The sequence below is a fragment of the Asparagus officinalis genome, chromosome 1 (genome assembly GCF_001876935.1).
Source record: "Asparagus officinalis chromosome 1, Aspof.V1, whole genome shotgun sequence".
Taxonomy (NCBI): Eukaryota; Viridiplantae; Streptophyta; class Magnoliopsida; order Asparagales; family Asparagaceae; genus Asparagus; species Asparagus officinalis.
In genome coordinates, this window is record NC_033794.1 from 9,847,086 (window position 1) to 9,858,336 (window position 11,251).

Consider the following 11,251-nt stretch of genomic DNA (forward strand, 5'->3'; position numbering starts at 1 on the left):
GGGTCATTATTGCCATGCTAAATTATATGAATTCTTTTATTCTGGTACCTTTTCTTCTTTTACTTGGCAAAGTTTGTAGACTTATTTTGTCAGTCATTATGACTATCAGTGAATTAGTTTTGAACATGTTATATTTATCACAAGTCTGAACTTTCCCCTAAGTCAATTACAGTGAGCAGTTTTAATTGTGTGATATACTGCTGTCATTAGATCTTTCTTCTCTCATGGTCATCAGATTTCTTAATGTTAAAGTAGCATTCTGTTGGAGTTGACCAGAGAATTTTGGTTATAGTAACTGTATGTCTATATTTTTTGCTTCCTGTTGAAAACCCAGCTGGATATAAATTTTTGGCCACAGCTGTGTTGAATCGTTATGTGCAATGAATCCCTTGGATAAATATCAAAATAGAAATATCAAAATAGGAAGTGTCCTTTTTGGTAGGACAATCAGATTTTTAATGAATTGGGGGTGTACATTTGGGGTCTTCTTGTCTTGTATATAAGCTTGTTCAAGTGCTAGGAATGCTAATATCCCAGAAATTCCTAGCACTGCGTTGTCGCCTTTGTCTGTAGCTCGAGTGGTGCTCTCTTCTTGCTTGGTGGTTTCTTTTTGTATGCCATGTTTATGAGATCTTTATTGTGTTTGAAATTGCTGATTGTGTCTTTTCATTGTGGCATAATGAAATTTTGCGTAATTTTTATAGGGTTCTTTTTCCCTGGACGACATCATTTCTTTAAAATACCAAAAACACCATAGTATTGGTATGCGTGGAGAACGTTTTATTTATATTTTTGCATTTACGCATGCGGTATCTCTATATTTTCTTTCTATATGTTTCATTGTTTTCCTCGGAATACAGAAAAGTTCAGCGGTGTCGTATATCCGGAAGGCAGTGCAGTTCATATTTTGCGTTTGAATACATGGCATCTTTAACATCTCGCAGTGCTATATCTTTTTTATTATTATAAAAAATAAAAAAATACATAGTATCTTTTATATCTTCTGTTTTAGTGCTTAGAAGTCTCTTTATTTACGTATGTATTGTTACTTTTTCCTAATGCACTCGTAGTGGGAACCGGATGGCCTTGGGCTGTTTCATTTGAAGAGATCAGCATATGGTTTGCATTTGAATTACCTTGTTCCTCTGCTTCTATCTTAAAACCAGAGGGATGGTAGTTTATGATAAATCCGAGGAATGGTAGTTATTATATGATCCTATTCTACCTGAGATCCTCCAGCATAAAAATAAATTTCTGTGCAAGTGTTACTTGCATTCTTCCAAGTTGTGACTGCAAGTTGTGACCGCTCCGTTGTATGCACGTGGATTACCTCTCTAGCGTATCACTGAGTTAAAATTTGCCTGTTTGGCAAAATTTCAGACTAGATGTAAAGATTGAAAGTTATATATAATCAATGTAAGCTGGAGGTATGCATGAGTCCTGTTAAAATAAAACTTGTACGCTCATGAATCTTCAAAAGATTAGAGAAATATGAACCGGTTGCGTTCATCGCTAGGAGCATGCATATCAACTTGACATTTCCTTCTCTATGTCTTCACCTTGATACAAATTTTCTGAATAGATGTCTTACAATGTAATTTTCCTTGTGAACTCTTTTACAATGAATCCAACTGTCTTACAGGCTCTATGGATTAAAGGAAAGAAAGAAAAAAAAAAAGAATCCAACTTCTGTCAGTCAAAAACCGGACAACCTTCAACCTTGATCCCTGGCGCAGTAGGACAACTTGCTAACAAACAATGATCATCAACTTCCAATCCCCACCAAGAAATCCCATTAACATCCTTAAACTGCAGAGCAAAATATGTCAATATGGCCATAAAAGCCACTCCTGCATCCAAACCAGCTGATAAAACATAATTATGCCTTGCCCACCACCCTTTATACCTCCTATACACAACAAAGTTGAAGACAATCCCCACAATGAACCACATTGTATAGTTCACTGCCCTTGCAGGAGGCATTGAGCCCGCAGCTCCTAAGATTATCGGCATGTTTATGAGTTTTATCCAATTTTTCTCCGGATAAAGGCGAGATAAGAGCCATACTGGAATTGGAGCAAGAAACCCCAACAGGAAAAAGTAGTTTGTGGTTTCGTAGAGACCGAGTTTTCCAAACATTCGAATAGGTGCAACTACTCCCCATATGATCGACGCACTGTAGAATACTTGATCACCGGGGCATGTCCATGGACTTCCCTCTGGTAGTTTTGAGGGATCACATATGTTTTTTACTGTTTCAAGGAGCCACCATGCCGTACCGAATGTTACTGAGGATGCGACGATTGTTCCTATTAGCTGCAAATTTGCCAATAATGCGTAGATAAGAATGAAAGTGAACTAATATATCACACCTATTTGAAGGCTTTTGGGCGAGTTTGTCAAATTCTTTTAGGAGTTGTTGTGCTTCCTAAAACTCTGTAACTTAAAGCAACCTACCTTTTTTGATAGAATGATCTAACCTCCAATTTCTTGGTTTAATCTACAGTTATAGTGGGTTACTTGTAACTAAACAGTGTTCAGGTTAACCAAAAGCATGACAACAAATTTTTTTTTTGCATAAAACCTCTCACTGTGATCTCCTATACGCAGCAAAACAGCACAGTTACATGGTGCTTGTTGATAATTTAGAATGAAGGGAAATGTAGTTCACCTGGACAATGAACATAGACTTAGGTGGAATCTTCATATAATGTCCCAACTTGAAATCTCCAAGAAATGTTAGAGCTTGAGTCATGCTGATATACCCATAAGTCTTGAATGCTACATTTGCAAGAGGCCTCCCAGGATACATATAACCAATGATCATCTCTGTGAGCACGTTCAGTCCTGGTTGCTGAACACAATTCACTCACTTAAAATTATTCCCTAGAAAAACTTTAAAAAACTTTCCTATGTCAAAATTTGGGTATTGAAGATGACATACTTGATTTGTTGTTGCTGTGATAATACCAATTGGGAGAGTGAAGATGAGAGCTAAACCAGCTGCCAGTAGTACTCCCCAGTATGGAAGTTGTAGTTGTTTCCCGAAGCCTTCACACGTGAAGATCGAAAGTGCAATCATCGAAACTAAGATTGCATGGAACCACCATTCGGGGACTGATTCATAATTTTTCTTCATCACCCTTGTGTGTATATCGCCGATTTCATCCTGGAATGCTGCTTTTGTTTGTCTCCATATTTCCCTGGGGGGAAAATGGTAAAAAAGTGCAGTTTCAGAATAATGATCCAGAATTGTAATAGAATTTAAATCCGAATAATGATGAATAACACAACGAAACTTACTTTCCATAGAAAAGTCCAACATGAGACAGCGAAGCAGCGAGCGTAGCAAAACTCAAACCATAAGTTATCAGAAAGAAAATGCTCAAATTAATCTGCCCAATTTGATCGTACCCTTCTTGATTAAACTCAAATGTCTTTGGATTCAACACTTGATTCACATCATATCGACTCCCATTAGACATAAACAACTGTGATGAGAGTATTGGAAACCTCTTGGCTTCAAATGCATTAGTCCAATAAGCAACTGGAACGACTAAATATGCAGTTACAATAAATCCAACCAATATGTTGATTATTGCAAACCCTGGGGTTGCCAATGGGCTTCCGAGAAATCCTGCAACTGTTGACCAATCTAGGCCAAACGAACCGATGCCAAGGCCATAAGAACCTGAACCAATTTGTTGCATTGTGATTGAGTGTTTCCAGATCCAGCAGACAAAGGAGAGGGCAGTTATTGAAGGGAAGAGGTAGTTGGGGACAATGTAGTATGCAAAGCTTGAGATGAAGACTGTGATGAAGAATTGGAGCCTTGTCATTCCTCCTTTTGGCCGCTTCTCGTCCTCATGCATTGCCCTATTACGCATTTGCACGAACAAGGTGTCAAGAAAACCGAAAATATAGACAAAATAAATAATATATATATATAAATATATATATTATATATATATATATATATATATATATATATATATATATACTATATATATTAATATATATAATATATATATATATATTATATATATATATATAGGGGTTCGGGGATATGTTGCCTGTAAATGAGTAAATTTGACAACCCCCCCCCCCCCCACCCCCCCACCTCCCACCCCCCAACCCCCCGCGGCCTAAGGTATATTTCAGTTATTTGGCAATCACAGGGGAGGCAATCCGGCCCAGAAAAGTTCAACCCTATATCATCTACTTATCAATGCAAAGAGGGATCCAAATTAATGTTTTTATTTACTCTTGTTAATGATAGAAAGAAACCTGAAAAGAGAGACTTGCACTAGGTTTGAAGGCCACCACATATAAGGGGAATCAACCAGGAACTTTCTAAAGATACCAGCCCATCCATATCCCATCATCTGCAAAATTCCATCAACATTACAAAGATTAACTAATCCATCAATTTATCATCATTTATCCAACAGAAATACGCCTTGTTCTTTATATTCACTCACCTGCGTAGTCTGAGTGAGTAACATAGCTGCCAGGGGATGCAACTTTCTATGATAAAAAGCCTTAACGATAGTAATGATATTAACAGCATAAGCTCCATTGGAGCCTGCATTGGCGAATATCGTGATCAAAACATGCTCTTTCAAATTGAAAGGCCCAGGGTTCAACGAGAAAGAAAAATTCACGACCGGGATGTGAATTTGAGTAGAAGGAAGCCATGCTGCCATCAATTTTCCAATAGGTAGAACTGCAATCTGTGCTGAGACTGAAGATATATATAGAGCATTTTGCCGATAGCCAAAGAATTGATTTAAGAAGGCGAGAAGAGTGCAGGATGTAATTCCTAATACCCATGTTCGAAATGTTAAGGCTGGTAAGCTCGGGTCATCTGTAATTGGTACTGTAAGTCTAACTTGCTCAATTGGAGAATCATTCATTATATCTGCACATAAATACTTAGATCAAAATTCAACATTATATGTTTTCATCTCTAAGCGCAAAACGCAACCAAGAATATTTACCTGATCTCTCTGATTCATTGTCATCATAACCCATGTCTATGAGTTTGTTTCAGCCTCAAGCTCAAGGTATCTTTTACATTCTCTTCTAGCTAATGTGCATTTATTGGATGCAAGATTCAATTGAAATATTATTGTATTAGATCATGCATAAGGACATCTTGCGTTCTCGTGGAGCTACCTTATATCTAATGTAGCTTTCTTGAATGCAAGATTCGAATGAAATATTATTGTATTGGATCATGCATAAGGACGTCCACTTGAAGACAGAGATGCTTCTTTCTTTCTTTTTTTCTTTCTTTTTGGGTCTCAGTTCATTTGTGGATGATGGCACAAGCACCAAGCAATGTGAATACAAGATAAATTGTGCAGTGCGCTGCAAAAATCAATTCTTTTCTTCTCTACTTGCAAAAGCTGTGTGTTTGAGACTTGGGGATATACAGATCAATTGTTGTCAGATAAGCCAACTTGATGTATGTATACTTTTTTTTTAATTTTTCTTGCGGAATTATTGTCGAAAAATACAAGTACAGGTTGACCATAGAGATACTGAAATTGAACCATGAATTTAACAGTAAGATAGAGATATTCACTTTAGTAAAGAGGAGAAGGGAATCTGTAGTTAATGCTGCTGGACTTTTGGGCATGTGCAATTAATTGTTTAAATATCGTCTATTTCTTAAATATACAATGTTACCTATTTTAAAGTACAAGTTGTGATTCTTATCATTTGTTCTTTTAAAAGTTTATATCAGAGTAATACAATTTATACATACTAAATTAATCAGAAACAACCTGTACAATGTGGGTATCATTCTAATGTTTGCTCCCTTGATCTTAAATGCAAATACAGTGTAACGGATAAGCATTTTGGCTTTTCTGCTCCCAAAAGAAATAAATTGATTTTGTTAAAATAGGATTGTGAAAGACTAATTACTATTGGAGCAAGTGGAATCTTGAATTTTGAGAGAGCACATGGAGAGCTAGCTAATACTCAGATGGAGAATCATATATTCAAGGCTAAAATTTGAAAGGATACCACAAAGTCTCGGCCTTCTTTAAAACAATAGCATAAGCTTTGCTGTTTTTTTTTTAAAATCATACATGTTACCGTGATACTAAATTTTTCTTGCATATATCCTTATTTTAAATCCAAGGTGTCGACTTTTTGGCTTGAATCCAAAATAGGTGGGACCCATTTCAAATCTCTTTGATATCAATTTTTTATTGTAGAATGACAGCAGACCCTTATTTTTGGGCAAAGAATCAAAGAAGGATTTGATTAGATTGGGGTCACTCTCACTTGTGGGCGCGTCCTCCTAATTAATCATCCTCTCTTGTCTTCTCGGTGAGAGTTTTACAATACCTGAGATAGAAAGCTAAAATATAAAAGCTCTCAAAATTCTGTAAAGGAGAGGAAACTAAGAGAGAAATAAAGTGAGGCCCCCTCTTGTCGTGGACGTAGATCAATTTGGTCGAACCACGTAAATATTATGTGTTTGTGATTATCTCTCTATTTTCTGGTTTTGTGTTTAGTGTGTTATTTTGGTACATTTGATCGCTGAGGGTTTCTTAACTCAACAAATTGGTATCAGAGCTTCTCGGTTCTAGGACAGCTTTCAATCCTCCACAATGGCTTCAGTGAAGTTCTTGGTGTCAATCTTCGATGGCCAGAACAATTTCGGCCTATGGAGGATAAAGATGAAGGCTTTGTTGCGACATGAAGGCACGGTTAAAGCTATCGATGGGAAATACCCAGAAGATATGACTAATGCCGAGATCGAAGAGATTGACGAAAAGGCTCACATCGCCTTGCAATTGTCACTATCCGACAATGTGCTTCGTGAAGTTGCCGATGAGGAAACGACAGCGGGGTTATGGTCAAGCTCGAAAGTCTCTACTTGAAAAAATCTCTTACTACGAGATTATACCTGAAGCAGCGGCTATACACATTGAAGATGAAGGAAGGTACACCCATTCAGGAATACCTTGATGAATTTAATAAAATTTTCATGGATATGAAAAACCTGGATCTCAAGCTTGATGATGAAGATCAGGCTCTCATTGTGTTGTGTTCCTTGCGTGACTCTTATGAAAACTTTGTTAACTCTATGTTGTATGGAAGAGAATCCATAAATCTTAAGGATGTGAATGCCTCTTTGAATTCTGCTGAGTTAAGAACAAAGTTGAATGAGAGGGGTACCGATAGGCAGACTGATGGTCTGCTAGCTAGAGGTAGAACAAAAACCAGAGAGGGTGATAAAGGGCAATCCAGAAATCGTTCAAAGTCCAGGTCAGCCCAAAACAAGAAACATGTGAAGTGTTTCTACTGTCACAAGAAAGGACATTACAAGTCAAAATGCTATGCTCTAAAGAAGAAAGACAACCAGCGTGGTGAAACCTCAGATTCAACTAATACGACAAAGGCTGATACTGCCGTTGTTGCCGAGATGGTTCTTGCAGTTTGTTCCTTGGATGACCGTTCTGATAGAGAATGGATCTTGGATACGGGTGCGTCTTATCATATGTGTCCAAATAAATATTGGTTCACTACTTATAAATCTATAAGTGGTGGATCAGTTTTGATGGGCAACAATGCAATTTGTAAGACAGTTAGCATTGGTACAGTTCGCATCCAGTATCACGATGGGATAGTGAGAACTTTATCAGATGTGAGACACATCCTAGACTTAAAGAAAAATCTGATTTCTTTGAGTTCTTTGGATTCTATTGGGTGTTCTTACACTGGTAGAGGTGGAGGTTTTAGAGTTACTAAGGATTAATTGGTTGTGATGAAAGGTAGTAAGGTGAACATTCTTTATGTTCTCTAAGGTAGTACGGTGACAGGCTCTGCAGGTGTATCCTCTGATGCTGATAGGGACACTATTCAGTTGTGGCATATGCTCTTAGGCCACATGAGTGAGAAGGGGATGACTATTTTGAGTAAACGTGGCTTACTCTGTGGTGACCATACATGACTATTTTGAGTAAACGTGGCTTACTCTGTGGTGACCATACATCATCACTTGATTTCTGTGAGCATTGTGTGTTTGGGAAGCAAACCTCTGTGGTGACCATACATCATCACTTGATTTCTGTGAGCATTGTGTGTTTGGGAAGCAAACTCGGGTCAATTTCTCGACTGGCTCACATACGACGAAGAACACTATCGACTACATCCATTCAGATTTTTAGGGACCTGTTCTGGTTCCATCCAAAGGTGGTGCTCTTTATATTCTGACGTTTATTGATGATTTTTCTAGGAAAGTTTGGGTATACTTTCTCAGGCGAAAAAGTGAGGTGTTCGAAACTTTCAAGAAGTGAAAAGTACTTGTTAAAAATCAAACTGAAAAAAAGATTAAACGTCTCCGAACAGATAATGACCTAGAGTTATGCAGTGGAGAGTTCAATTAGTTCTGCTCAAATTCTGGGATCGTACGACATCGCACGGCCAGACACACTCCTCAGCAAAACGGAGTGGCAGAACCTATGAATAGAACGTTGACGGAGAGATCTAGGTGTATGCTCTCAAACTCTGGGTTGGATAAAAACTTCTGGGCTGAAGCTATTAAGACAGCTTGTTACTTGGTGAACCGGTCTCCTTCTACCGCCATTGAACATAAGATTCCAAATGAGGTATGGTCAGGTAAACCAAATGACTATTCAAATTTAAAAGTATTTGGATGCCCCACTTACTATCATGTTAGAGAGGGTAAGCTTGAGCCTAGAGCTAAGAAATGCATATTTATTGGTTATGTTGACGGCGTTAAAGGCTATCGTTTGTGGAGTCTTGAACCTGATTCTCCTAAATTTATTATTAGTAGAGATGTTACTTTTAATAAAAGATATATGCTTGATCATGGGAAGGTTTCTGTTGAGTCTACAGGAAATGTAGAAAAGATCATGGATAAGGTGGAGCTTCAGGTGGAGCTCGAGGGAAAGACTTCTCAAAAGTCATCTATAAAAATTGCTCCTACAGTTGTAAAAGAGCAACATGATTCAGGCTCAGATGATGATGATGCTGAGACTGAAGAACCTTATTTCATAGTCACTGGCAGAGAGAGGAGAAAAATCAGACCTCCTCAAAGATATGCACATGCTGAATTAGTGGCGTATGCTCTCACGACAGCTGAAGAGATATGTATTCAAGATCCATCGAACTTTACTGAAACTGTCTCATGCGGAGAATCTGGATGTTGGGCCACGGCTATGACAGAAGAACTTGAGTCACTTTATAAGAATCAGACTTGAAATTTGGTGCAATTACCTAAGGGTAAAAGGGCAATTGGATGCAAGTGTATTTTCAAGAAGAAAGAAGGGATCCCTGGGGTTGAAGATGCTAGATTCAAAGCATGGTTGGTGGCTAAGAGTTATAGACAAAAGGAGGGAATTGACTATAATGAAGTGTTTTCTCTGGTTGTGAAGCATACCTCCATCCGTGTATTGCTTACCATGGTTGCTCTATTTGATCTGGAGCTTGAGCACGGTTGTGAAGCATACCTCCATCCGTGTATTGCTTACCATGGTTGCTCTATTTGATCTGGAGCTTGAGCAGCTTGATGTGAAGACTGCATTTTTACATATTGCTTACCATGGTTGCTCTATTTGATCTGGAGCTTGAGCAGCTTGATGTGAAGACTGCATTTTTACATAGCGAACTTGAGGAGACTATCTACATGTCTCAGCCAGAGGGATACTTCGTAGAAGATAAAGAAGATCTAGTTTGCAGATTGAAGAAATCTTTGTATGGCCTGAAGCAATCTCCCAGACAGTGGTACAAGAGGTTTGATAATTTTATGCATAGTTATGGGTACTCAAGAAGTACTTATGATAGTTGTGTGTACTACAAGCATCTAGGAGATGATACTTTTATTCATCTTCTATTATATGTCGATGACATGCTTATTGCTGCTAAGAACATGTCACAGATTCTTATTTTGAAGAAACAACTTAGTGATGAGTTTGAGATGAAAGATCTTGGTGCAGCAAAGAAGATCTTAGGTATGGAGATCAGGAGAGACAGGAAAGCTAGAACATTATATCTCTCACAGAAGAGTTATATTGAAAAGGTGCTTGAACGCTTTGGGATGAAGAGGGCCAAGCCCGTTACGACTCCTTCGGCTATTCACTTTAGGCTCTCGGCTTCAGATTCACCTACAAGTGAGAACAAGAAGGAGATGTCCCGAGTTCCATACTCTAATGCAGTGGGTAGCATTATGTATGCTATGATTTGCACTCATCCAGACATTGCCCAGGCAGTCAGTGTAGTGAGCAGATACATGGCTCAACCAGGGAAGGCACACTGGGAAGCAGTAAAGTGGATCCTTCGGTATCTCAGGGGTACCTCAGATTTGGGTTTAGTTTTTGATAGCAGTACTTTGGGAACCTCAGTTGTAGGTTTTGTGGATTCTGACTATGCAGGTGATCTCGATAAAAGGAGATCTTTGACTGGTTATCTTTTTATTCTTTCTGGCTCAGCTATTAGTTGGAGATCAACTCTACAGTCGACAATTGCTTTGTCTACTACAGAGGCAGAATACATGACAACAGCAGAAGTGGTAAAAGAGGCCATTTGGTTGAGAAATCTCGTAAGGGAGCTTGGACTTTAGCAGGATGCTAGTTCAGTTGTATTTTGCGATAATCAGAGCGCAATAAATCTAAGCAAAAACTTAGCACATCATGAGAGGATAAAGCATATTGATGTTAGCTATCATTTCATTCGTGAGGCAACTGATGAAAGAAACATCATGATGAAGAAGATTGGTACTACAGACAACCCAGCTGACATGTTAACCAAACCGATCTCGGCCTTCAAGTTCAAGCACTGCTTGAATTTGGGAGGCATTCGTACTTGTTAAGTGGCCCCGTTTGGGGCATTGTTTGCAAGACGAGTGAAATTCACTAGTTATTGATGTTTGAGAATTCAATCCAAGGTGGAGATTGTTGACTTTTTGGCTTGAATCCAAAATGGGTGGGACCCATTTCAAATCTCTTTGATATCAATTTTTGATTGTAGAATGACAGCAAACCCTTATTTTTGAGCAAAGAATCAAAGAAGGATTTGATTAGATTGGGGGTCACTCTCACTTGTGGGTCCTCCTAATTAATCACCCTCTCTTGTCTTCTCGGTGAGAGTTTTACAATACCTGAGATAGAGAACTAAAATATAAGAGCTCTCAAAATTTTGTAAAGGAGAGGAAACTAAGAGAGAAATAAAGTGAAGCCCCCTCTTGCTGTGGACGTAGATCAATTTA

General features: G+C 38.3%; 1 protein-coding gene across 1 annotated transcript; it reads right to left on the bottom strand.

The window, feature by feature from the left end:
- LOC109848997 (oligopeptide transporter 1-like) lies at nt 1,528-5,110 on the bottom strand. The gene is made up of 7 exons (XM_020418762.1): nt 5,001-5,110; nt 4,482-4,921; nt 4,288-4,385; nt 3,304-3,876; nt 2,945-3,203; nt 2,672-2,854; nt 1,528-2,316 (listed from the first exon to the last, which is right to left on the bottom strand). The coding sequence occupies exons 1-7, from the start codon at nt 5,032-5,034 to the stop codon at nt 1,693-1,695; spliced, it is 2,211 nt and encodes a 736-aa protein (XP_020274351.1). The 5' UTR covers nt 5,035-5,110; the 3' UTR covers nt 1,528-1,692.

Bases quoted from the DNA above. Each gene is read 5' to 3' on its own strand.
- LOC109848997 (XM_020418762.1), bottom strand. From the start codon at position 5,034: ATGGGTTATGATGACAATGAATCAGAGAGATCAG. The intron at 3,204-3,303 runs GTAAGTTTCGTT...TTTTCCCCCCAG, and splicing joins GTTGGACTTTTCTATGGAAA to GGAAATATGGAGACAAACAA. The intron at 2,317-2,671 runs GTGAACTACATT...GCAAATTTGCAG, and splicing joins AGTCTATGTTCATTGTCCAG to CTAATAGGAACAATCGTCGC.